The sequence below is a fragment of the Lasioglossum baleicum genome, chromosome 2, assembly GCF_051020765.1.
Source record: "Lasioglossum baleicum chromosome 2, iyLasBale1, whole genome shotgun sequence".
NCBI classification, from domain to species: domain Eukaryota; kingdom Metazoa; phylum Arthropoda; class Insecta; order Hymenoptera; family Halictidae; genus Lasioglossum; species Lasioglossum baleicum.
In genome coordinates, this window is record NC_134930.1 from 9,576,587 (window position 1) to 9,603,966 (window position 27,380).

Below are 27,380 nucleotides of genomic sequence, written 5' to 3' on the forward strand. Positions count from 1 at the left end.
ACTGTTTTTCGATCGGGCCGAGAGGTTATCCTGGATCGCAGACAGGAGAGGCTGGCTGACAATATCGGCTGTTTTGCATCAGAGAGAGGGACGAGCGTTATCCGTACGGTGCATCGTACTCTGTTGTTTCTACGGGCGCGCCTTTTTCCCGGATCCTTCTCTGGCTACGTAGCGCAATTTGATCGGAGCGTACATCTTTGACAGCGACAGAACAACTCGCGATACTCGAATACGTACGGTGACATTATCTGCGCAGCGATCTGCTTTATCGACCGAGCGGTGAGGCGTTAGATTTGAATTCTCCGTTGACCGCAGCTGCCACAGTAACCGTAACCGTCGACGTCGACCATCAAGGGCAATCGTCGAACATCGGTGATAGTCGCCAATCATCGGTAACACTCGGTTGCAAGTTACTCTCTGGTTGCAAGGACCGTAAGGACCACAGGTTCATTTCAATTTTCAATCACGAAAGACGAAAGTCAAAGCGAACGCACGTAAATATGTACCGGGTGTAGGTGCGTTTCGTCGTCTCCGAACCGCCCTCCTGACCGAGACGCAGAAAATATATGACGCAAAGCAGGGACCGTTACATGGTGTGTACCGTTTCCGTGTTCCATCATTCGATAGAAATTAAGATCGTTTACCACAATTTTTTGAAGATTAATTCTGTATTCAAGCGAACTATTTAGTTTTTATTGATTTAAACTTATTCTTGAATCGTGTTGCCTTCTCGCGATAATCTACTCTTGTGTCGCGACGATCGTTTGTATTTGAATTTGTGTCGTGGGATAGAAATCAAGGTTATTTAATTTCCGTTAAAATTAATTTCGATTTTATGTTCAAATTGAATTGTTTATTTGCTATTAATTTCTATTTAGTTTCTGACTTTTTGTCAATTGTAATTAATGAATTTTTTTCCTTTCTGTTAGAGATTCCGCGGGAAAAGAATCAACCGTTTGAAAGAGCATCTTGGTAGCAAGATCGATGCTTTTTCGAGAATCGAATCGTGACGTAGCATCATGGCGGACTTTCTTCAAGCAGGAGAGGACGCGAACGTGAGTATAAATAACATTTCCATTTATACTGTTTATTGAGCATCTGTTTTCATAACATCAATGTACAATTAATAAATATTGAACTTGAATTATTTATTTCCTATTAATTTGGATTTACTCGTGTGTTGTGAGTCACAACTTGTGACGATCAACGGTATACTGTATTTGAATCCGTGTCGTGGCATAGAAATCGAGTTCATTTTATTTCACATTAAATTATTTATTTATTATTAATTGTGATTTAGTTTCCGACTGTATGTCAATTGAAATTAGTGAATTTGTTCTTTCTGTTATAGATTTCGAGAGAAAGAAATCATCGATCGAAAGACCATATTGACAGCAGAGATCGATACTACTCGATTGTATATTCGAGAATCGAAATCAAAATGCAACGTCGTGTTGTGCTTTCCTCAAACAGGAGAGGACGTGAGCGTGAGTATCAAAATTAATCTGTGTTATTGATCATTTTCTAAAACCATTAATAAATAATAAATATAAATAAATTCAACTTGAATTACTCCTGTGTAGTGACGACACTTTGCATTTGAATTTGTGTTGTGGGTTAGAAATCAGGGTTATCTTCATTATTCGATAATCGAGATCGAGACGCATTGCGCCGTTCTTTCTTCAAGCAGGAGACGACGAGAATGTGAGAACAAATTATATTTCCAACTAGAGGGGAATTGTTGCTCGCGAGCTTCGCTAGCTTCGCGAGCTTCGCTAGCTTCGCTAGTAAGGTTGTTGTAGCTCGTTCGCTTTGCGAGCTCGCGAGAGGATTAGTGGTACGCATTTTATTTGGTGTGTATGTTTATAATGTCGATAATGCAAACAGACGTCGATAATGTAAATTTCTATTGAAATATTGATTAAAAGCTGCGACGTTCTATTGAAATATTGATTAAAAGCTACAACGTTCGTTTTTTTGTTGTATTGAAATATGATTCTAAAAGCACTTTTAGTTTTTTCCGTGATACTTTTCCAATTTTTTAAAAATCTAAAAACCTGATTCGGACTACAACGAACATTAAAAAAAAAAATTAGGCAAATCGGTCCAGCCGTTCTCCCGTGATGTCGTGACCAACGAACAGTATTTGATTTTTATTATATAGATTATACTGTGTTAGCCAATATCTTTTTCAAACCATTAATGAATAATTAATGAATATTCAATTTGAATGATTTATTTCGTGACGATCAATTGTATTTGAATTCGTGTCGTCCGATAGAAATCGAGTTTATTCAATTTCCGTTCACATTAATTTTGGTTTTATATTCAAATAGAATTATTTATTTGTTATTAATTCTAATTTAGTCTCTAACTGTTGGTCGATTGATATTAATGAATTTGTTGTTTCGATTACACGAATTAGGGTTTCGAAACGTTGCGCACCTGCTCGATTACACCAGCGGGATGATCGGCTCCTTTCGAACCTTATGATTCGTTTCGGAAGTCGTCGATCGTTTTCGCTGTGAGCACGTTTAGGATTTCAGATGTTTGGTGGACCGCCGAAGAAAAAGAAGAGGCTATATGCCGAAGAGGCCCCGACAAACTGTCGCTCAAGAGGGCAACAATGGCCTCGCATCTTCGGATGCGAAGTCATTTCATTAATCAATTTTTCACTGTACTCGTCTGTAGAATCAGTAGTTTGAAAAGTAGTTAGTTGTACACACGGGCAGGACCGCGATTTCCAGTAGCGTTGCGAAAAAACCACGCGTGTTGCATTAGTTGTTTTTGAGCAGAGATCAAAGTTAGCGTTGCGGAGATACTCGCGGTTTCCATTAACTTAAATATAGATTGTTTAGAGTGTAGCGTTGCGAATGAAATAGTCGCGATTCAGGTTGCATTTCATTTTGTTTGCAACTTGAAACAACATTTAAAGAATAGCAATTTTATAAGAGTTTAAAGTTTGTATCGTTGTTTCGCAGATAATTTAAAGTAGTCTTTTTGGATCCTCTGTTCTTTGCATTAGCGTTGCGGAGTTTTCGACGTTTTCGACGTAAAAGTGGAATGAAATATATAAGTTTGATCTATAACAATTTCCTCTACATATTCTAGAACTGCATCCTGTTCCAGATGCGCGGGTCACCGCGTATAAAACCCCTTCGGAGACGAGCCTGAACAAGGAAATCGATAGAGCAGGACGCTTTTATTTTCCCAAGATTTACGCAACACCGTAGAACAAGGATTTCCGAAACGACCAAGCAGAGACATATCCAGGTAAATAGAAGCAGGTGCGGTGCAGCTCAATGAGTCCCTAGTTCGAATCGTCCCTGTACAACAGGTAGCCTTCATTGTTCTTGAACGGTGGAAGATCCATCGCATCGGTCCAGCAGTGGCGTAGATCAGTGAACGAGCTGTGACGTTGCACAGAGAATTTTTTTACTGTTTCGCGAGCAAAGAATGTGTACGAAAAAGCTGTGTCGAGGAGGAGCAGGAGGAATCGCCTATCGTACGCGGGTATTCGCGAACTCCAGCTGACGCGGCCATTAACGCTTTTATTCGGTCGTTTTGTGGATACTCTCGAGGATCCTCGCCTTGGGCATTATCCGAGCACAAAAGGTACGCGAGGGGCGCTTAACGGGAAATGAAAGTATCCGCACAATGCTCTTTCTGTGTTTCCCTTTGATATGGTTCAATGGTTAATAACTCCGTTTCGGTGTAAACGCGCCCGCAAAGCGAACCGGTCGCACGCTCGCACCGGGTCCGTCTTCTGTGCGCGATTTTATTTTTAATTTTTGTCGCTGGCGAGGATTTCTTCGCTCGGAAAACATGCTACTATAATATAACATAAAACATATTACGCGGAAACGTTATTCCTTGATCTCTTGTCGAACGTAGACTCTGGATTGCAACTATGACAAATTATTATTACATTCTACAAGGAAAATTGTGATATGAAAATGTTACATAGCCGTCTGACGTTATCGAGCAACTGTAGTTTCGTTCTACGGCTAGTCGCATCAAAGTTATCACATAATAAGGATCGATTTTGTGTAATCCAATGCAAACTCGACGCGACTGAAATCGTTTGATAGCGGAGAGCCTGGACATGGTCGGTCAGGATCGGGCCGGATCGTGGCGCTGGCGTTTACGCCACTGCAAATCGGTGGATGCTGCGTCAGGAGCAGCAATGGCGGCACTGGCTTACCTGGCGAGTATACCTACCTTTACCTATCCTCTCTCCCCTCCTGTTCTCACTGTGGTCACGTTCCTCAGGGCAACCCGACGAACCTGTTGCCCGTTCTCATCCAGTGTCGTGTCGCTTTCACGGCGGTCGTGCGCGATTCATCGCCGCTCTTGTTCATCTTCAACGTTCTTCCACGGATAATCGATCGCTACAGATCATCGAAATCCTTCGGATCATTCACATCGTTCTTACAACAGCCTCGGCAATTCAACGTAAAACAACTGCTGTGCGTGTAAACATCGAAAAACATAATCGAAAATCGTTATCGGTGTTGGATCTCGGCTGCCAGCTCCTAGAAGACGTAAGAGCAAGTTTGATAGATCGGTAGTCTTCGGTGATCCTCGAAAATGACCTCGACAACTACAGACCGGTCCCAGAGACACGATGGGATCGCCTCGTTCGACCGCGTACGTGGAGATCTCGAGGATCGTGTCGCAATTCCGACTCCGATCGAGGAGATCGGCGTCCCTCGACCGACGCTGGCATGCTAGATCCATCTCCCGAACCTCGTTTCAATTACTCGAAACCTCCTCGATCGAATTCTTCGAACTCTGTTCGGACCTGTGAGGATCTCTCGAAACTGCTCTAGTACTCTTGAAAACGATTTCTGAGCTTGACACCGATCTGTCTCTTTGGGGAACGAAAAGGAGGCGCTATCCGTTGAACTCTGAGGATTCCGATGGTGCTAACGCATCCGTGGGAAACCGTGGGAAAATTTATTCCAGCGATCCCGTCGATTTTCTGCTCGATCTTCGGTATCAATGAATTCCAGAGAGCGTAGCCGACGTTGAGATGGTTGGTTAATGTGTGTGTGTGTGTACAGCTGGGAGTTTGGGATTACTGTTGGGAAAGGGAACTCGCGATTTCTCGGGTTTTGCGGTGACGCGATCGACGGACGTCTCGACGAGGCCGCGGGCGACAGAGAGAGAGAGAGAGAGAGAGAGAGAGAGAGAGAGAGAAAAAGGATCGTTCCTGTAAGAGCGAAACGCTCTCTCAGGAGAGAAGCGGGTTCTCTTCGGGTTGGTTGGTTTGTGTTCGTGGGTGTTTTGCTGTGTGCCTGTGTGTTCCGCGCGAGGTGCAGTGAAGTAAAATCCAGTGAGTCGTGTGTACCGTTTCTGGACGTCCATTACGGCTGGCTTCGGCCTACAGCGATCTTCGGCTACGGTGAGCTTCTTCTTTGTAGGATCCTTTGTTCGCATAATTAATAAAGAATGAATTTACAATATTCTTTGTTTGGTGTAACTTTGTTTTAGTCTAGCAAGACGTTTTAATTTGCGCACTTTTATGGTTTTACAACGAGCGGTCGGAATTGCGTGGTGTTTGGACTCGTTTTAGCCAGGAAAATGTCGCAACTACGATGGTACAACTTGCGTGAAAAAGTAGTCAAAGATAGAATACTTCAGGCAACGGATTAAGAATCCTTAGAATTTTGATTTATGAAAAATCGGAGAACATCGACGAATCGGAAAAACTAATTCCGCTTTGATGAACGAACGAAGGAACGCGGAGGCCGCCGCGCCGCGCCGCGATCGAGGGTGGAAGGAACGCGTGACAAAATGTCTCGGGATATTTGGTAAAGCGTGCGACAACACGGCCTCGTGACTCATAACCTCGAAGCGAACTGCACGGGCAGGTAGGAGGCATTTGAATGGTGGGCGGCCTCTCGAATTCTTGTCGTGTCGTTAGCACTCGGCCGGGAACAGCCGAGCCTCGAGCTCGTTGGGGAAACGATCGTTCAACCGTCGATTAAATAAAGAAGCAAAGCCGTCTTTTTGCTCCGAACCTATTCTACGCCATTGTGCAACGCGTTTTCGGTGACTTTTACGGCTGGCCGGCTCCACGACCAGGTAATGAAGGAATTAAGTTGGCTCTGAAATCTGTACCGGGTGTCCCGCAACAACCGTAACATTGTATAATTATAAAAGAGCACAGAAATATGATTGCGTCCGAATATGAATTGATCGTATATCGAGCCAAGTACATATTCTTAAACCGTGGTGGCACGGTAAAGATGCGGCGCCCAACGCTGTGATTAGCGAACATTATAGATCGAGATTATGTCGATGAGCGATGGCAAATCTAATCGGAGAACAATTTGTCGCAGGGCAAAGTCTCCGATTACGTGCACACGCAGCAGAAACTGGCGGGAGGAGATAAACGAAGAGTGGAGAATGCGAAGAAGCTGAAACCGCAACCAGAGGTGAGTGTCCGCTCTCTTCTCCTTGGAATGTTGCGTTTGCTCCTCGCGTTCCTACCGAACCATCATCAGCTTCATCGATACTCTTTCAGGGGTCCACGTTTCTCCAAGAGAACTCGTTTATTCCTTATGATTTTTACACACCCGCCTCGTCGCGTCGACTCGGAATCAAATACAAATTGAGACTGATGACGCATCGAAAATCGTGTTTCGAATTATATTCGCAAAGCGCGATCATTTAGCATGAAACGACTCCCATCGAGGAAGAATGAAGGTTGGTCCTCGTTCTTCCTCCTGTTGAAACAAATCGTCGACTAACTCGTGGGAAACCCGTCAGATTTTTCGAATGTAATCGCTTTTTACCGGAGCAAGTGGGTCGACGTGGGTTTGTTCGAGGAACAACGAACAACAGTAGATAGAAAGGTGATGATAGAGTGGAACACTGGGTCAGCCTGCGAGCAATCGGTCGCGCTCATGTCGGAGAGTTTGTTTCGTCCCTTGTGAAACAGGAACAGTGGATTAGGTCAACTTGTGGTCTAATCTCGTCCGAAACGGTAGAAAGAGTAAAGCAATATAAAGGTACCGATGTGATTGATGTTATTTTAAAATTGTTGAAATGGCAAAAATATTAATTTTGGCCGGCGCGGCGTTACAATTTACAATACCTAATGCCAGAGAATCGAAGATCGCCAGGCCCAGGTAAACTCGCTTTAATTAGTATAACCGGACCGTGACAAACGTCTGTCGCATTCTTTCAGCATGATAGTCACCCCCGCATCGATAACGCGTACTTATCGCGATCGCTTTTCTTCGGCAAGCGTTGCGATTCGATTTAGAACTGCGCGCAACGCTATAGGAATTCTACACGGAATGCGATAATGCGTCCGATACTAAGAAACAATATAGATTTAGCGTGGCTTGCAGCGAATCGGGAACAATGTCACGCGTTGCATCGTGATCAGGATGCACGATGCGCTGCGGTAAACCGGTGTACACAGGCGAAAATCTTGTTGCAGGCTTGTTTAAGTATTTAAGTATTTAGAACTCGTGTCGCGGGGATTCGACTTCGATGTTGCTCTCTGGAAGCCCTTGGACTCGAGGCTAAACACTCGCGAAATTATTTATTAGCTGCTGATTCGTCGCGTACAATGCGTTTCATTGCAAGCATACTCTTTCTTGATACTATTTATGCAGAGACAATTTTTATCGTTACAAATTCGCAATCTAATTCTAATCAATTTTATTCGGCGAAGCGCGACGGAATCTCGGTTATACGCACGGACGAAAATGAGAAATTATCGAACGATGAGCAGTTTGCGTTGGGTTAATTTTCAAGTTCGTTCTCGGTGCTTCATCTCCCTGCCATAACTTTCGTATGTCGAATTGAACGCGTTTGTTGGCTCGCTCGCTCATTTGCGGCCAGACGGCTCGCCATCTCGTTTCACTTTGATGTTGTGACCGCGCCGCATTCCACTTCTCTTCATTTTTATCTCCCTCCCTCTCTCTCTCTCTCTCTCTCTCTCTCTCTCTCTCTCTCTCTCTCTCTCTCTCTTTGTCGAATGTTGGCGGGGCCCGTTTGCACGGTTTCTTGTCGAGCTCGGTCTCCGAACTCATCTGTTGCTATAGCGATTCATGCCAGCGCGCGAAATTTTAATGTGGATTGTATTGGATGATAATTTGTTCATTTCTAAATAATTGAAAAATCAACGATTTGAATCTGCGATGCACCTTTAATTTCGCGCATCGGTGTACATGTGTTAGACAAAGATTCAACAAAATAATGTCGTTTTCGGAACGCGTGTCTGTCTCTAATCTACAGCGAACGGTTCATTCTCCGAAGAACCTAATCGCGCCTAGACCGGAAGAATCGTGAGTCAGGACTCGTCGCTTCTTTCGCCGTCGAGGACGGAAGAAACAGAGCCGATAATTAAATTCGCTGGCTGTTTTTCTAGGAAGCTGTATCGACCGCGGGTTGCGAATACGAAATGAACGTTGCACGTTCGCGAATTAATTCCCCGGAGTGCACCAAGTCCCGTTGCACGTTCGCGACTATTCCTACCAACTTTATGGAATGCAACTGCCCTCTTCTAGCACCATCCTTGCATTCGACTGGCCTCTAATCGTTTTCCATTTGATTTATAATTCTCTTCTCGAATGAAAAGTATGTCTGCGCTTCTGTCGATCCAGTGTTTCAACAAGTTTCATAGTTAACGCGGAGGTCATGAGAACCCGCGAATTCAAGTTCGGGGTATCATCCTCTTTGCAACCACCTCTTGAAAATCGCTGTACGATTTTTCGTTGCGAAAATATTAGAGAAAGAATCGTTCGAGTCTACTAGCCGATTGGCCTGCAGCGAATGCAACGGAGTGCACCGATGCAAACTGCACCTCTAGAGCCCTCGACGCTCTTATCTCCACTTATCCCAGAATCTCGTTGATGCTCTAGAGCCGAGAGATCTCGTCGCGTGCTATAACGCGTACTACATACAACGAACTCTGTTTCCCTCTCGCAGCGAAGGTGAACGTAACGCAGCAGCGCTGCAAACTGCACAACTGCAAAGATATGCGCGCACAAGCGTAAGTAGAATGAATGCAGGCAACAGCAGCAACGGTGGAGAAAGCGAACGAGTGTAATGGACGTTTCGCCGAGAGAAGGCGGCCACTCGGGAAAATTCGCCGGGCGACCATAACACAGAATGAAATTCTACCTTTATCCTAGACGTCCTGCCTTCTTCTTCAAGATCCTGGCCATTCGCTTTCTCGTTTTCTTGCCTCCGCGCTCGTAGTCTGACCTTATGTCGATGCGCAAAATTTCCGGGGACGGTTTACACGGTCCCGAATCACAGATGTATCTTACGGAAATTTTAATCCGAGATTACGCATAGACATTTTTCAAGAATTAAACAAAAATACATTACAATACTAGAGGATTTCTTAAGTTGAAAGGATTTCCAGGAACGATCGCTTTGCTCGAGAATGGCGACCGATCGATTCTGTTGGGAAAAAGGAGGTCGCAATATTTAGGATCCGTAACTCTATTTCAATTTTCATTTAGCATCGCTGCTGGAAAGTGGAAAGTCCACCGTTCTCCGCAGAGCTCGGATTCAATCTAACCTAAACCAATATGGCTTATGGTATCCGACTGAGCGGTTTAACTCCCATCTCCGGCGGCGCGGCGTGCGGCACGGTCTTGGAGCCGTTTCAATCCGCGATCCTTTGAATCCCAGGAAATCCGTGATCCCTGGCCAACAAGTCGCGAAAAAATCGGCGAACGTTATCGCCGGGCCGAATCGGACCGCCACGCCGCGCCGACGACTTTTCCTAGATCAACCGAGAACAAGATTGCCAACTTTCCACCATCCGATCGGGAATTTGCTCTTTGTGACGATATTTCAGGACTTTGATGCGGAAACGGGAACATTTACAGCGCACTTGATGGAGAATACTGTACACGTCGGAAAGCAGCTTCGTTTTTCTATTTATCGTTTAATCGAAACATTGTTCAGATATTAATTGTATCTTCGGTAAATCAGTTGTACGTGAATTAGCATCTATCGGTATCGAAGGAAGCAGGTTTCTCGAATAAAAAGAAAATGCAAGACAGCAGGATTGCTTCTCGTAAAGAAAATTCGTGGAATTCGATTATCGATTCGGGCACAATCGGAATTGGAATTCCTTATTTTCCACAGACGAGGACACAATTTCTTCGATCACTGCTTTTCTCTGTTGGTATCGTACGTTTCAGTAAGCACTGATAAATGCGAATCAAAACTTGATTTCATGCAAAATCAAAATGAAACAGTCGAAAGAAGTAGGATTTAACTAAAAATCTATTGCTTGGAAATTTTCGACAAGTTTAATCTCCGGTGAAAATGCCTTTCGCTTAGAAAATTGCTGAAAAAACATTTCGATTGCAAGAATTTCCAGCAATATTTAAAAAATGCAAATGCACGTGCAGACCCTTCCTGTTTCGAGCGAACAAAACTGCAAACGTCGCGACCATGGTCCCGTAACTGTATCTGTATTATTAACTGGATCATACGACTAAAAAAATGATCTCGACTGCAAGAATTTCCAGCCGGAATCTACAAAATGCAAATCCACGTGTGGACCATTCTCGTTTGAACCGAACACAGTTCCAACTATCACGAAATACCCAACTAAAAATGATTTGGACTGCAAAAATATCTAGGGAAAATCTAAAAAATGCAAAGTCACGTGCAGTTCTTTCGCGTTTCAAGCGAATAAAGTTGCCGGCGCGGCGCCGCGCGGCGTCACGACCATAGTGCTCCAACTGCTCTTAAATTATTAACCGGGGCGAACCCCGTAGCTGGAAACATTCGGAGCCCCTAGGAAAATTGGGAAACCATTTTAGCTAAGGAGTTACAAGCTGACTGGCGAGTCACGTTCGCTCGGGAGTCAAGAGAGTAAGGAAAGAGGGAAAAAGCAGTCTCGTTTTCGCGGGTTACAGCTTTCGTCGGGTATTTTCAACGTCTCTCTCTCTCTTTCCCTCACTTGGTATAGGTATAGGTATCCTGTTCCGTGCAGTTAAATTGCACCAAGCTCGGAAGAACTGGGGACGGGAAAAAAGCGAGCCGCGAAAGAAGAAACGGCTTGTTGCAGGAAGTCCGACCCTATCGGAAGCCGTATTACAACCGCGGAGAGGTCTTCCCTTCACCGCAGCTTACATTAAGACTTTGTCTCCCCCTTCTACGGCGCTATTCATGTCACGTGACCAATACGGTACCGGCAGAGAGAGAGAGAGAGAGAGGGTAACTTTTTTCCCCTCGATTCGCGTCGATTCCCCTGATCTGCCGACTCTGCCGCTTACGGCAAACTGACTTTGCCTTATCCTCTCCTCCGCGCCTCCGCGTCTTCCAGTAAGCTCCTCTTTCTCCCCCGGGCGGGAGAAGACGCATTTTTCGGTGAAGCCGCACCGTGTCGCCTCGAATCTTCTTCTCGCCTTCATCCTTCTTTCATTGATTTTTAAACTCCATTCAAACATTTCTCCCAGCAAATAATATGTAATAACGGCGTAAATCGAGGTGGTAATATCCGGCGGACCATTCCTGCATAAAATCGCAGTATGTACATATCTTGTAGAGTTGAAATTAACGGAACAGCAACCGAATCAGAGAGTATCTTTCGTTCTGTAACAAGCGGACTTTCATTCGCAACGACTCGAAGTCAAAAAACCATATCCGGATCGACGAAGAGCGTGAGACCGTGAGATTCTGGCGAGCATCTGTGCATTTAAGATTTTAGATTCGATGTTGCAACAGAGATATTAATTCGCTGACTCTGCACAGTGACCAACTGGCACAGAAAAAGGACCGTAACTTGTAGAAAAGTGGATAATTCACTGGGGCATCCGTTTCAAACAGAAGGAACGCGGCGCGGCGTCCACGGTGGGTACAAATGACTTACCTCGCTTCAAAAAGAAATAACTTTCGATAGAAATGAGGTAGAGCGATGAATTTCTTTTTAAATTAAAGCTGAAACTTTGCAGAATATGGGAAAAATAGGGAGATTACGGTACGAACGGTTTTTAACCTTGAGAATGTTCGTTAAACTTTCACAATTTCCAGAAAATGTGGTTTCTGCGTTACCACGGGCAGAAAAAAAATTTTTTAATTTTTGCTATATATCATTTCCCGTAGATTTTTTCACGCTGATTTCAAATCTGGTTTCAAAATTTGTCTACGACCTCAGGATACTGCAAAATCGATTTCTTGAAATTCTACATGTTTAACGAATTTTCTCAAAGTTAAAAAACGTTCGTACCGTAATCTCCCTATTTATCCCATATTCTGCAAAGGGTCAGCTTTCATTTAAAAAAAAATTCATCGCTCTACCTCATTTCTATCGAAAGTTATGTCTTTTTGAAGCTAGGTAAGTCATTTGTACCCACCGTGCGTCGCGTCGCGTCGATGAGAACGGATAGAAAGCCAATCGAAAATCGGTTGAACCGCGACGCGGTCGCGATGATACATCGGCGGCAATATCCACCTGTTTCGCATGAAATACGAAAGCCGCGCTGTCGCTGCATCCCTGTAGATGTTCGATATTGCCAGCCGAGGCTGTGAGTTACGATATCGTTGCCATTTTGAACGGCGCTCATTGAATATACGGACACGAGACCGTATTTGTTCGATCGCTTGGCTCCTCGCTTTTCCGCTCTGGCTTCCCTCGTCGATACCTAATTCCGGTCTTGACTCATCTTCGATCAATTTCATCCTTTCTCGGACCGACAGCTTGAAATAGAACTCGTCGATAAATTCGATCGGATCGTAATCGAAAATACGAGACTGGAACTGATTTTATTATATTATATTAGAACAGTCTATCTATCTATCTATCAATCAGGTTTCGGGAGCTTTATTAAGCGTTGGGAGGGCTTCATTATACACCGCAAAGCGGATAACGACACGATGGTAATTTTGGACCTGATTTCACCATGCTCCTTCTGCGTCGCTCTCGAAAATCACATCGAGGAGCCCGCAGGCTGCCTCACTGCCGCCGAACCGCTCCGACACCCCGAAAACTAATTTTAACGGCCTTTGATCCATCGATCGTGTCTATCGATCGAACATCGCGTCTGGGACATCGCATGCAACTCATTCAAATCATCGCAGGATGGAAGACTGATGCAGAACATTTTTATTTTCCATGAAATAAAATTATTTAATTGTAATGAAACACTTAAAACGATAGGGACTACTTTGGAAGAAAATATTGTAGAAACGAAATTGAAAGATGCAAAGAGTACAGGGGCAGAAATCAAATCAAGCGATTAACCTGCGGATGTTTACGCAATTACGCCAAGTTCTACCAGTTCATTCATGCTTCCTGCACATTTCCAAAGACATCGCGCGCAAAGCATAGTCCTCGGAGAGGCAAAAGAAGCTCAGGCTCGTCCGGTTGTTGATCCGGCTGCGCCGCGCCGCTCCGCGTCTGGAGTGCACAGAAACGCACTCGTCGAGTGTGCTGATGAACGTTCTTGCACTCGTATGCACTCGGATACGATCCGCATGTGTCCCGGGCATTGGCGTAGCAGCCTGTCATAACCGCACATGCGAATACCTTCTCTGCGTTCCTCGAGCTTTCGCGTGCGATGACCCTCGAATAGATCGCAATTCGCAAATGCATTCGCTCGATTACCTGAATTGTTGATGCGGTTATTAAAAATACTAAAACATGAAATTCGTCGAATTTGGTAGAATTTTTCTTTATTCTGGATTTACACAGGCTGTCCCATCGATTTACGTTGATGCACAGATTTTTCTGAATTCCACAAATTCATATAGCTTGCAGAAAGATCCCGAGCCCGGCGATGAGCAGATCCTCGTAATTGTAAACATCGTTAGCAAGGCCCCGTGCATCAAGTTCTCGAACCGGAAACGGAGAGAGTTGCGCCAGGCAGCGCTCACCTGTAATTTGAGTGCTCGGCCGTGGAATTTTTCGACTGTTGGCATTTGTGTTTGATCCTCGTCTCGTGCCCGTGTGCCTAAGACGTCGAGAAGAACCGAACTCGCTTCTTCGAGATCGAGAACGCTCTTTTTCCTACCCGAGGTTCTGCCTAATGCGCAAACAAGTTGCTCTCGCAGCCTTCTGGGAAACGCTCCGGTTGAAGAAGCGTCGACCATCCCGCGAAATTATCTCGTTTAGGAGCGAGCTACGAACGTTCCTGTTGCTTTTCGAGGAAGAAACGCCGCGCCGATGCGATGGGAGCGCCCATTGATCTTGTCCACTGCGAAACGCGTTGAAACGAGGCGGGAAAAGTTCGTTCTTCAACAATTAATGTAGAAACTTGTACAATATGTATACACAGAGATAAAGAAGTTCAAAATCGCGACCTTCGTTTTTCTCTTCGAAATTCCGAGGAGTAGCAATTTCTGAAGAAATCTCAAGTCGTTCAACTTGAAGAAAGTTGGTATAGTAGACTGCGGATGTTTATGCAAAATCAAAATTGTCTGCATCGATTGCAAGAAATGGGAACTAAATTGAATATTATTTCTTTCCTTAATGATTTTAATAGAGAAGAAATCATGTATCGACGTCTTCAATTTTTCGAATTTTCCAACAATTTCATCTACTCAATTTTGTCATGAATGCATAAGGTTCCGCAGTCTAGTTATTAGTTTTCAAATGGTGTCCACGTCCATTGAATCTTGTCTCCGGACTGTAAGTCTCGAAACGTCTTCGGCAAACGGATTCGCGGACACGTGTGTGTCTCTCCACTTCTCCTCTGTTCTCTTCTTCTCTCTCTTTCTCTCTTCTCTTCCCATTTATTCGCCGGCTGGTTGATTCCGAGCGCAAAGTCCTGGCCGGTTAGTACCGTTCCAAACAGCCGGCGTGAAAGAACTCGATGACCCGCCAATGCGTGCGCTCTCCGATCGGAATTCGTTTCGCGGAAAACAAAATTCGTCTCGCGGAAATCGCCCAGAAAATTTCGCGCTCCTGCAAATTCGGTGATCCGTGGGACGCTCGTTGTTCGGTTTCTCTTGCCGCGTGGAAATTCGCTACGTCGAGAACCATAAGCGTTTTAAGGACGCACGTTCGCGACACGTTCGTGCTGGATCTACGGCAGAGGCTGCAACAGTGAGGACGAGATCAGCAAATAAATAGGATCTTTATGCAAAACAAAATCTGAATTTGCAACTAACTGGTGCAGTAAAAATCGATTTCCTTTCTTAATGAGAAAACTGCGGGTTTCATGCATTTATGAGAAAAATTAATGGATGAGATACGAAACCGTGGAGACGTTAACAGCAGGTTTACGGTGCACTAAAAATTAGTTTGAACAATTTGGGAATAGCAGCTTGACGAGATCTTCGATTCTTTTAGTGTTTCCAAACGCGTAAAATTCGTCTATGTATCAACGCTTTACCTACCGAAAGCCAATTAATAGGATTTTCAATAATTGTGTTGTACCAAAAGAAAGCATAGGAATTTTCTTTTACATTACAATCTTAAATGAAAGTACATATTAATCTTGTTAGTTCACAATGAAAATTACTGTCACTGTTGAATTCTCCGTTGAAAAGTGTTTTAGCCATGAACCATAGATTTTTCAAAATTATGCAATAATCACCGGTCGGTAACGTGTTAATAATAACAGTTGTAGTCCAGTAATAGTGTTGGGAAAGGTCCAGCTATTCAAGGGACGATCGATAGACGTTAATGGTTCCCGTTCCTCGGACAAACAGAGATCGATTATCGCGTTCCAACGATTTGGCCGCGATTCCAGCCACGATCGAAATTCGCGGAGGCACGAGGTCTCTCCGCTGTACACGATCGGACAACGAACAATGTTGCTCGAGAAGGACCGGTGAGGTTGCGTGGCCGACACTCGTCGCGCATTTCAAGCACGTACACCGTGTATATGTACATATATGTACGTAGAACACAGTCCCTCTCGGACGCGCTATGTACAACTTTTATTCTTCTTCTTCTTCTTCTTCTTCTTCTTCTTATTCCCTCTCCTCTGAGTACCGTCTTTGATAATTGTTCGACGATTCTTAATATTCAAGCAACGTGTGCCGAGCTGATTCAATTATGCATCGTGCACGTGACGGTGACATGACGGCTCGCCATAGTTTTCCGAGTCGAGCAGTTCCTACAGACTCCTGAAAAATTCAATCTCCCTTCGATCGATCATCGCATTTTTATTTGGTGGACGAATTTTCCCAGTCTCAATTTTATATTTTAATCCCGCCATCTTTTAAATGTATACACTGATTTAAATGGTACGTACCCATTCTTGTAATAAATGCATAAGATCCGCAAAATAGAAAGGATTCGAAATCTGCGGGTCGCGTCGTGGTGCACAGTTATCGAATCAGCGATTCATTAAAGAATGATACATGCCGAGGATTCGGGAAACGTAGAAAAGAGTCCAAAGAACCGAGCAGTGGGATTTCCGGGGACAGAACGCGCGCAAATCCGGTCCCAGCGGACGTGTGGCGCAGCGGAACGAACGATAGCAAGGATAAAGAAAGAAGAAATAAAGGAGAAGCACGGCGAGACGCGAGTTTAAACTTTAAAGGACGCGTCGAAATACTGGAGGAGCGAAAAACGGATAAGTATCCCGAAAAGAGTGCAATGTCGAATTGCTGCGGCTGTATCCGCGGCCGTACATCGGACACTTATCAGCCGCTCAGCTCGCAAATCTCTTTTGCGAGCACCGTCAAGCTCCCAAAAGATGGCAGAGAAGCTCTCAGAAGCCCGAGGAATCATCGGAGAAAGCCGAGCATCCGTTACGACGCTGTCAGACCTGCCGGAGCTGCAAGGTTAATTGCCAAACGCGTTCAGAACGATTATTAACTATTCGCAAAATTACATTTTCGCCGATTCACACATTTCCGGTTGAATTTCATATTTCATATGCGTAATCTAACAAATTATTCCTCTGATTTCTGTTGCAGGTGAGTCCACCGCAATATTCGACAACCATAACTTCCGAAGAAGCAGGATATAAAAGGTCCCACGCTAATTCGTGAGTCGGCGCAACTTTGCAACTAACTTCTCGAATAGCAATCGCTTTCGGTCGAAAGGGGCATATAAAATCGCGAAAAGGCAATTTCTCGCAAGTTTGATGGGTTTTCGGGAAGGGATGGGGATGGGGATGCGGACGGGGACGGGCGCGGGGAGGAAGGGCAATCGATGTTGAGGTTCGTGTCCGTTCACCCCCATATCTCACGGATCTGAAATATTTTTCAGTAATACGCATGCAGCCGCTGCGGTTTTTCGGCGATCGTTCATTCGGTGCCTCGACTGGCGCACTGTGCTTTGTCGGGTCAGAGACTGTTAGCGACTTTTTATCCAAAAAGTCACTTGCAGCGGAAAACACTGGAAATGTTCGTATCTGGAAAATGTACAATCTCCAGTGGTTTCCAAGTTGCCGAAAACTTTTAGGGAGTGAACAAAAATGAATCAAGTGGAAATAAAGTAGGAATCGAATCGACTAATGTTCAACAGTTTACAACAATATTAATTATTTCTTTCGTATTTCGTATACAGGCACAAAGCTGTTATCTTTTAGCAATTTTCGGTAAAAATTCCACGTCGATACGACTTGCGGTTCGAAAGTAACATGTAAAAGTGTTTAACGCGTAGATTAGGGGCCGATGCATCTGGGTGCTATGCCGGGTGCATTGCGTTGCAGCGGGGGTTGCATTCGGTCACGTGAGCGCCGCGCACCCCAGCGGTGGGGGGATACGCTGGTGATTTTCGAGGATCGTAAGAGCCGGCCAGTTCCGCAGGAACTCTCGCGGGACTCGGACGTTCGCGAGTCTGTCTCTCTTTCTCTCTCTCTCTTTATCATTCTCTCGATCCTCGATCCTCGATCGCGCTCTTCCCAGCAGCGTGTGCGTGCGTGCTCTCTTGCGCGATTGTTCGCTGCTTGTTTCCGGCATCGAGTTGCAAATTGTTTTACCTTGTTCTCGTCCTGTTTCATTCGAGACATTTAGGTACAAGCGATTCAAGAGTCTGCCTCGCATAATCGTCATAGAATACCTGTATTGTGACTTTTCAAGTGAAATTGCATTAAATCGGAAATTTTTCGGGTTGTCGATAAGTTTAACGTGAACCGATTACATACTATCATATAATTCTACTGTTCTTCATTTAATTCTGTCAAGTGGGACGCGTTTTCAAGTCTTGCCTGAAGTCATCGGATGCTTTCACAATCGTGGAAAGTTCTGATACATGTGTGGTAACCTACGTTTATCTGTCGCGGGACAGTTTCCGAAAGCGTGACACAATTTCCAGCAGATGTAAATTTACCGAAACCCATCGCGAAAACAGTATTCATACGATCGGCGCACGTTGGTCGGTCGGTTCCACCGCGGATCAGTGAATGTTCGGTTATGGACTCCAGTAGCATGAACGGTTATGGACTCCAGTAGCATGTTTCGACTCCTAAATCTTCCGCATTTTTATATCGTCTATATCGTGCACCGTTTGGAATCGACCGCGTGTCACAAAACGCGCTGATTCATGTGTTCGCTGCGAGACCTAAAAAAATATCGATTGATCTCTGAAATGAGATACGAGCAGAAAAACCTGATCTCTGAAAAACCAAGCGAAACTACAAGCTTCTAAAAAAAGATGATCAATATTTTCCCGCGGAAATAAAAGGAAAATTCGCTCGCATTTTTTCGAGAGGCAAAACGAGCACCGCGACTTTAAGAAATATCGGCGAACCCCATGGAAATTCTGCTCGACCGAACCATAGCTCGTTCGTGAATGGCTCGATTATTGTACCGATGCGAGGGTTCGACGAACCGTGTTCGAGGCTCGTCGCCGCGCCGGTTTTCCAGCATGCGACGCACCGGGGCTCGCGTTGGAAATCATGCTTTCATGCTCCGGCGTTTCACTTGTCGCGGTTTTTCTCGCTTTGCCGATTCCCTGGGCTCTGAATCGTGAAAATAACGCGAGAGGCCAGACCACCGCCGGAATAAATGAAATTGCCGTCAAGCGAACCGCCGAACCCTCTGCCACCGGCTTCCGAACCACTCTGATTAATGTCGGCGCATTCTGCAACTATCTCCGGGTCCGCGACCTAGCCCATCGCCCCGGCCGACAAAGCGATTTTGATTATGCTTGCTCCCCGATTCTCTCGACCCGCCTACGACCGAGTCCCGCTGGAATTCGCACACCCTCTGCAAACTAACCGCGCCCCGTCCCACAATCGTTGGATTTGTCGAGAATAGGACGTTTTTCACTGTTTTTACGATTTTTAAAACATTTATAAAAAACGCTCTGAAATATTCGCTAAAGCAAGAATCTTGAAATCTCGAGAAACGCAGACCGCACAACGCGCAACCCATTAAAAGGATTACATCTGTTTGGTGTAAAAGGTTGGATCTATTTCAACTACAATTCGAAAAAATCCTCGAATCTCCATTTTCTATCCGAAAAACACGATTTCCCCTTCGAGGGACACATAAACGCGTTAAACATAGTCCGTTTCGGTATGCAAACGATTCTTGGCTGGTCGAACGACGTCGAAATAATTCCGCGGAGGTTGCAGTCGGACGCGTTCGATTATGCGAGGCCGAGCTTTTAAATATGTATTCAGTTGATCCCAACACTCCCGTTTTCCCATCCGTGTCTCCGGCACAGTAGGGAATCGTGCTAGAGGAATCCCGTTAGGGAAATTCTCGAGGATGTTTCGGTGTTGCTAACGAGCCGCGCTGTTTGCAGCGTCGCGACAGCTCTCGCGTCTTTGCCGGCTTTGCTGGCTTTGTCGGTACGGAGTGAGAGTGAAAGTGAATTTGAAGAGGTGTCGGCGCCACTGGCTGCCCCTCAAATAGGCTACACGCGATACCACGCTGCATACACGGGACAGATCGAGCAGTCGATCTACCCCCTCTCATCGTACGCTGGATACCACACTGAGGTATGCATTGTTTTCTTCAGAGACTTGAGAGACTTCGCGTCATTCGCACTTGTCAATTTTTATCTCGAAAGCTATGTATTAGCCGGATCGAGATGGAGCTTTAAATTTTTATCTTATTAAAAAAGTTATTTCGTTTGACGAGAGAGGGAATTTAGTAACCCGTCTCGAGCAGAAATTTAGTAACCCGTCTCGAGCAGAAATTTTTCACCGTGCGAAAAGACTGTGCACACTTATGAATGTATATCTCGGAAACTATTTATCGGACCAAGTTGAATCTTTTTGGGTCTTCAGGGTTTCCATTAAGGAAGGAGACCACTTCAGAAAATTTTTGTCTTATTAAAAAATGAATTTCGTTCTACCAGGGAATTTAGTATCCCGCTTCGAGCAGAAGCTCCCCGCTTTCAGTTTAGAACTTGCCAGTCCTGGGGCTTCTGAAAGGGCAGGTACCTTTCCGGTGGCCCTTTAGCAAAAGCCCCCGGATAGCAGCACTCGTCGACTTCGTTCGGTAGCCGTTTTTCGAGTGGCAGTCGTTTATAGTTTACAAGAAATCGAGTCAAAGGCGGTGAAGTTGGAGAAAAAGACAGCGAGAGAGGGTTTCGGCCAAGTTTTCTCGTCTTCCGGAGTTGCTCGATGTTTCAGAAGCGGTGACACTCATCCGATGTAATTTAAAACACGAGCATTCAGCTCGTCTCTTAATGCTCGCCGTGGCGTCGCGTCGAGAAAGGATGAACAACGTCCGAGTGAGGAACTACGTCCGCGAAGGACAGTCGAGGAACATTATGAAGCTGAACGGTGCTCCGCGCGTGAATCTCGTTGCAATTGTTACTCGAGCACGACATTCTTCCGGCTAATTAGCTCGCATTGTTGTTCTTACTTCGTGCGCAGCGGCAATGGCCTTGCATAGTGTTTTCGAACAGTAATTTAATCTAAAGAGTTTAAAAACGGATTGTGTCCGTGTTCGACGCGGTATATTGCAAAGATAGACGTTCCACTATCGTTCGGCGTCCCGTTCTACAAGGTTTTTCTTCTATTTCGAACGGGACTTGTCCCAATTGCATTGCCGAGCCTGTATTTAGCACGGAAACCGGGTCGCCAGATAAAAGGAAGCGACGCGGACTTGGAAGGCGGCTCCGGCACTGGCAAAGGCAGGACGAAAATTCCAAAAGGTGGGAATTAATAGGTCCGAGGATGACGCCTTCTGACATTTCCGCGGCGATGGTTTTTTAAAGATCCGTCGGCCCGGTCGGGATCGGGGGGGGGGGGACGGGGGATAGGAAAAAGATCGGTGCAGGAGAGATAAAGGCGGCTCGGATGAATGCGCAACGTGTTCCTTTTCACGAGGTGAAGGCTCAGGGTCGCGGTTATTTGAAAAGCCGAACCAAGGAAACTGGCACGATTCTTCCGCACAACTTTTTCGCACTGCATCGCGTTGCTTCGCTCTGCCTCGCTCTGCCTCGCCGCTTTTTTTAGCGCGACGTCGCGCGCCACTCGTTAATTTCGCTCGTTTCTGCGAGTTTCCACTGTGACGAATCATTTTCCTGAAACTACGGCTCCTGCGTGACGGAGTCATCTCGCCGTATATTCTCTGAAAATGCAGCGGTGAGAAAATTCGAGCTAATGCATATTTTGAAATTTTTGTCATAAACGCAGAAAATTAGCAGTCTGGTGTTACAACGATAGAGGACTGGTTCTAAATGTTGTACGTGTTTCCGAGTTTCCCCTAAATATTTCTAGCACAAGTTTCGTCAAAATCGTGTCGCACAAAGTTGCACTGTTACCTCGTTAACTGCGAACAAGAGAGGTAGCGCGCGACAGTGAGAAAGAGAAACCTGTTTCAAACGGTTCAAGCGGTTTCAGCGGTGAACCTCTCGCATGTCCGGCTCACCTTTTCGTCGGATTAGGCTCGGTCCACTGGGATTTAACTAATTTCGTCGTCTTCTCATTCTCACGGCGCGGCGCGGCACAGCGGCGGCCAACGTGGAACTTTATCGTTTAGCAGCGCACTGCTGCACCTCTTCTTTTCTGCATTTGTCCGATGGTCAGCCGGCTCTGGAACTTTTAATGACCGCCGTACTAATGCAATTTGCAGCACCTCCCTCTTCGCGACGATATATTCTACGCGAACCAAATTTTTACAGTTCTCTAGCGAATAGCGGTGACTCGAAATTTTGGAAAATATGTTCTACCGTTGTAGATCGTATCTACGAATTTCCGGTGTAAATACGGAAAACTTGTAGTCTAATGCGAATCGTATTTGCACGGTGGCCTTTCAACGATCATCGTTTCGAAATTCACAAAGTCGGAATTGCGATCGCGTAATCGATCCGAAACCAACGAGATGTAATCCTCGCGATGTCGCGGAATTAGTCGCGATAAAATCAGTCGCAGCCAGGAGTAATTAAATTAATCTCCAACTCTCTACCACGGAGTTAATCGCAATGCGCGCCCGCGACAAAATTGGTTTCACCGATCCAAGTTAAACGGAATTAGCTGATCTTGCTTCCGCAATTTCTCCTCGTAGCTTTCAGTGCTTACTCGTTGGATCGGTAAAGAACGGATCCGCGACTATAAATGGGAAAGCGATTACCTACTGACAAGAATGCTTTCCTCGAAAGTCTTGCAACAGAGAGTCAAGTCAGTATAGTTCGGTAGATGTGCAGGATTTATTTGTTTGTCCCATGAACGGAACAGCAAATCCTAGAACCGCGAGACTTGACGAGAACGTAATGCAGCGTCGCGTCGCGTAAATCAAAGACACGAATCGTGAAAACAACGAATCGTGCAGTGGCAAAGATAGCTGCTAGAAAGAATAGAGAAGTATACATATGTGTGTAACAGACACGGAAAACGGAAACCAGAATCTGTCGGAAATCTGTGCGTCCCACGGACTCCGGGAAGTCGACTAAAACGAAGAAGAATGCCTTGCAAAAAGCTTGACATTGTTATGAATATCGTTGTCCGGTTTTAGTTGTCCGGTGTTTCTATTCACCGTGGTGTGTCCGCGTTGCAGCCAGATAAAAAGTGAATAACAATCCCCCGCTGTCCGGCCCAGCAGAAATTAACGAGCTGCTCGCTGTTTCAGTTCGGAGACCGAAGAAAATATTGTACTTTCGTCGGCGAAGTTCTTCTGGGTCGTTGGAAATCAGACGAAATTGTTTAAACGTCGATTTTCAAGGTATTCATTCAAATCGGAATTCATTGAAATCGTTGTAAAAATCTATTGCAATTATTAACCTGAATGAAAAACAAGTCGCGTCCTGCTTTCCAACGAAATGTTTGTGAACCTCCTTCGACGAAAGATTTTCACACATTTCCACGCGAAAGCTCGCGCATAAAATAAACCATGCAAATTACGCACCGGTGTAACAGCAAGTTTTGTTTTGGGAGACCGTCCGAAAGCACCGATTTTCGTCAAGGCGAACGAGAGAACGTTGTTACAGAAATATTTTCTACCCGCGCGCAGAAAGAACGCGTAACAGCGTCTGATTATAGTCGTCCCTAGCGAGCGGCCGGATTAAAACATGCAAGTTGTTGCAATAAACGCGACGCGCGTAGTATCGAGCCCGTATATTTTCGCGGTTTTTCGATATCGTCGCGGGTTTTCGAGCCAAGGTCGAACAATAACTCTTGCTTAACGACTCGCTCGTTCCTCGTAATTGCCTCGGAAGCCTTTTGTCGATATTTCCCTGCAACTCCGCCTCGAATTTTTCTACAACGAACCGTTGGCATCGAATTCACCTAGAAACATGAATAAATCGGGGGACCGAGAACGATTCTCCGGACGAGATCTCATCCGAAACAATTTCACTCTGTGCAAAATAGATTTCACGCGAGCAAGACCAGGAAAATACTTGTACACCATTTTTTGGGATAATGGTGCTGGACAACGATTTTCGCAGAGTTTGGCCAACTGAAGATAGGCGACGGAGTCGACGAATCGTTTGCTATTTTCTTCGAGAAGAAACGTTCGCTTCGAGGTGGAATAAAGCGGAAGAAAAACGTTCGCGGAAAAGAGGAAAGCGAGGCCGAGGCCACTCTCGGTGCCGCCGCTAGTAAACACTCTCCTTCCGTCAGACGGTAAAAATCCAGAAAGCTGCGGGGATGCGCGCGAACCGCCATTCTCCAGGCTTCTTTTCGCTGTTCCTCGCGAAATGTAAACCGACGAGCTGCCGAAGGGTTTCGAAAGAGAGAGAGAGAGAGAGAGAGAGAGAGAGAGAGAGAGAGAGAGAGAGAGAGAGAGAGAGAGAGAGAGAGAGAAGAGAGAAGGGAAGGACGAGCGCAGAATTCCCGATTTCCTTTGGCAAGCAAGGAACGACGCGACGTCCCCGAGAGCCCTGCCAACTGCTCGTAAACCATCGAATAATGATTCCCGGCTACTGTTTGCGAGAACCGTGAATCTCTATCCGGATTTTCTCTGTCGAGCGCCGCGTCGCGTCGCGCCGCGCGCCGCGCCGGCCAGTCGAACCGGTTTTTCTTTCTCACTGGGATAAACCCCGTGGATCGCGCTTTTATTCGCGCACACGCGAGAAAAATTGTTGGCCGACTGCTATTTGCTTGTTTGCAGCGCTTATCTTTGCTTTTAGCTGGTCTCTGCTGCACCGGGTTTCTTGACTCGTGAAACTCGGTGTTTTGCATGCTAATTGTATACGGAAATGATGCATGCTGCGATACTGGTTCTCGTTATGGAAGATTGTTGCGTTGTGGATATACAGTCAGACTGTAAATATTGCGCTACTATTCTGGGACAGTTACAACTGTGCGAGAAGTCTGATTACTTTGAACAATGCAATAGTGTGGATAGTGCAGTGCAAACATTGCAAGTAGTTAGGAACACTTTAATACCGTAACACATAATGTGATAAATGTTTTTGTAAATCATTGTGTTCTATCGCGCGGCTGGAAATTCGCAAGAGCCCGAGTTACAAATTGCAGGAAATTGATCGGCGCCCGTGTCTTAATTCGCAAGAACCCGCCGCATCCTTAATTTACCTTCCATTTATCCCCGTCTCGTTTAGAATCCTCCATCCATCGTTTCCATCCCCTGGTAACTTCGGAAAAGCCCGGCGAGGCCGACTAACAAAATAAATGCGAAGCAGTCGATTCGGTGCTTCTATCGTAGTATTGTGCATTTTATGAATGAAACTCTTTTACGAATGGCACAAATATATCGCGAAATAGAAATGTGTTGTCTCTGCCCCTTGCAATGCACACATACATATAGTCCAACAAGGTACATCGTTGACAAAATTGCGCGCGTCGAATTCATTCGTTAGAGACTTTAGGGACAAGCAAATAGTTGAGATAAACGGTTCAGCAGCCAAGGGAGGCGGCTATGCTGCCAGAAGAATCGAGCTGGGGCCACGATGTCGAACAGAATCGAGATAAATCGACTCGGCGAGAACACGATCGGGTCGTGATCGTTTATTGGTGTCGACGGACCGGCTGATCGTTCCGGGCTTACTTAAATAGAAGCACGATCCCGATCTCGTTTCCGATTCTCCCGGGCTCACTCAATTTCCTCTATGCCGCGCCGCGCGCCGGTCTGTCTCTGCTCTAACGTGCGCCAGTCTCTTCTAAAACGCCGCGCCGCTTATCTCTCGGTTATTAAGCATCGATTCGGTGTTTCTCGCAGTTTAAACAGCTTTCGAGCTGGTTCCATCGTAAAACCGCTGTTCTGCTTCCAAATTATACCTCCTGTTATTCGAAGAAATATTTGTGGACCAGTCTTTTCTTTCTTTTTATTGGACGACAATTTTTATTGAGAGTTTGATTTGCAATATATTGCGTGAAAAATCAATGGTAGTTAAAGAGAATGATAGAAGTGCATTATAAACTGCTTGTGAACAGGTATGAATAAGTTTTCAGTGTTCGCTTATTCTTCTAAACATAGTCTAATATAATCGAAGTAGCTTCGTATCGAATATTTGAAATCGCCCAAGGGATCATTGCAGAGAATGTAAAAGTAAGCATTCATCTTGATGCACGCACGCGTTTCCTCGTGTTATACATATGGGTATATAGTATATAGTACGTAGCATCGAAGGAATCGGCAGAGTGCATCGGATGCACCGTGCACCGGGAGCAATCGGGATACCGGAAGCGCTCGGTCAAGGTAAGACGTTGCCTCTGTGCACGTAGTATGCACGCTCGCGCCGCAACTGCAATCTATCGTTTTCCCTCTCTGCGTGCACCGTGCCGTCACTTTCCTGTCTGCGCACCTATTTTTCGAACAGAAATTAGAATAAACAAAACGCACGGAAACCGTTCAATATCTATTCTGAATCGAACATTTTTTCAAAGGATTTTCTTTAGACGATTCGCTTGTTATTCTTTACGCAAATAAAAATAGTTTCCAATTAATCGCAAGCTACACATATAGGAGTTACATACATAGACATTCAATAAATGCTTAAAAATCCACAATTCACTAATTCCTGTATTCCAATCGTTGCGAATCTTTTTAAAAACAATTTAAGATACCCACGATTTTTCTCGGCTCCTTTCTCAAGGCGCGAGGTAAATGATGTGAGTCCTAGGCTTCTTCCTATGCCGATGGATGATGATGATGTCTCCGTGCCTCTTCCTGTGTCGATGCGTGATGATGTAGATCAGATGCCTTGGATCGGCAGCAGGTCTCGCCTGCGTATCCTCGATCGACAAACAGAAGACGGCAAGGACCGCGGCCACGCTGACCCAAAACGTTACGCGACGCATGGCACCGTGAAGAAACCGACACCGTGGACTTCCGGCCGTGCTTTTATAACCTAGCTTTTTATCGCGAATCGTGCGAAACGTGACCGATCGGGCCATAAAGGCTCGCGAGTTATAAACCGGCGACAACTGCGCGCGAAATCGCCAAACGATAAAGTTTAACGGGCCGCAACGCACTCCTGCGGGCGGGGAGAAGTTGCGTTTTTCCGGCGTGCGCGGGCTACGCAACGCGCGATTCATTGCACAAATCAGAAGGGATTTAGCCCAGTACCGTAACTGGCTAACTATTATACAAATAATCTGTTTAATCGGTTCGGACAAGGGAGTTTCTACAATTCCGTGGATCGAACGTGTAAGCGTGAACCAAGTTGCGTAGAATATGTTGCCAAGTTGATAAGTTTAATGCGTTGATAAGTCTCGTAAAAAGATCGTTAACGACAATAATGGTCAGTCACCGTACTAATACTGTCTCAAGAACAACGCAATTCTTCAATGATACAAACATTGTCGCATTTTCTCACTTACGTGCTGCAATTAATGAAAACAATTTTTATCCTTGCATAATCCGCAGTCTATTCGTTAGAAATGTGCTCGCGATTGACGCGAGAGACGGTTAATAAATGTTGAGGTATCGACAAGCGAGTTCACGATTTCGGACACAGAGAAGGATGACGGCCGAGGAAACTTGGCGCGGAGCACTGCGACTGGCTAACGTGTGTCCAAACTTCGTGAAAGTCGACGCGTAATCCTGTAATCAAAAGTCCCGGCGTGCAAAGCGAATTTAATCAAACTCGGGCACACCAAGCTCGTTTCGAGTTGAACGGA

The 27,380-nt window shown here is 45.4% G+C and overlaps 2 protein-coding genes and 1 long non-coding RNA gene across 11 annotated transcripts in view; 2 read left to right on the forward strand and 1 right to left on the reverse strand.

Annotated features, from left to right (window-relative positions):
* The first annotated feature begins 214 nt into the window (after nucleotides 1–214).
* Nucleotides 215–18,996, forward strand: LOC143215947 (uncharacterized). Its single transcript, XR_013010489.1, has 6 exons — nucleotides 215–593; nucleotides 930–1,055; nucleotides 1,352–1,487; nucleotides 3,130–3,273; nucleotides 6,348–6,443; nucleotides 16,867–18,996. It is a non-coding gene; the product is annotated as an uncharacterized LOC143215947 (long non-coding RNA).
* LOC143215670 (uncharacterized) overlaps nucleotides 5,267–27,380 on the forward strand; it is a 174,632-nt gene continuing 152,518 nt past the window's right edge. For 2 of the 9 annotated variants that reach the window (XR_013010417.1, XM_076438077.1), the window contains exon 1: nucleotides 14,294–16,731. Coding sequence is in view for 6 of the 9 variants with exons in the window: in XM_076438077.1 (XP_076294192.1) it covers nucleotides 16,544–16,731 (188 nt within the window). In the remaining 3 variants the exon portion in view is untranslated. Of the gene's footprint in view, nucleotides 5,408–14,285; nucleotides 16,732–19,136; nucleotides 19,845–27,380 lie in introns of those variants that run through there. The other 7 variants (XM_076438068.1, XM_076438023.1, XM_076437992.1 and 4 more) reach the window with 7 other exon arrangements.
* On the reverse strand, nucleotides 24,634–27,212 carry LOC143215940 (uncharacterized). Its single transcript, XM_076438576.1, has 2 exons — nucleotides 26,329–27,212; nucleotides 24,634–26,062 (listed from the first exon to the last, which is right to left on the reverse strand). The coding sequence occupies exon 1, from the start codon at nucleotides 26,793–26,795 to the stop codon at nucleotides 26,349–26,351; it is 447 nt and encodes a 148-aa protein (XP_076294691.1). The 5' UTR covers nucleotides 26,796–27,212; the 3' UTR covers nucleotides 24,634–26,062; nucleotides 26,329–26,348.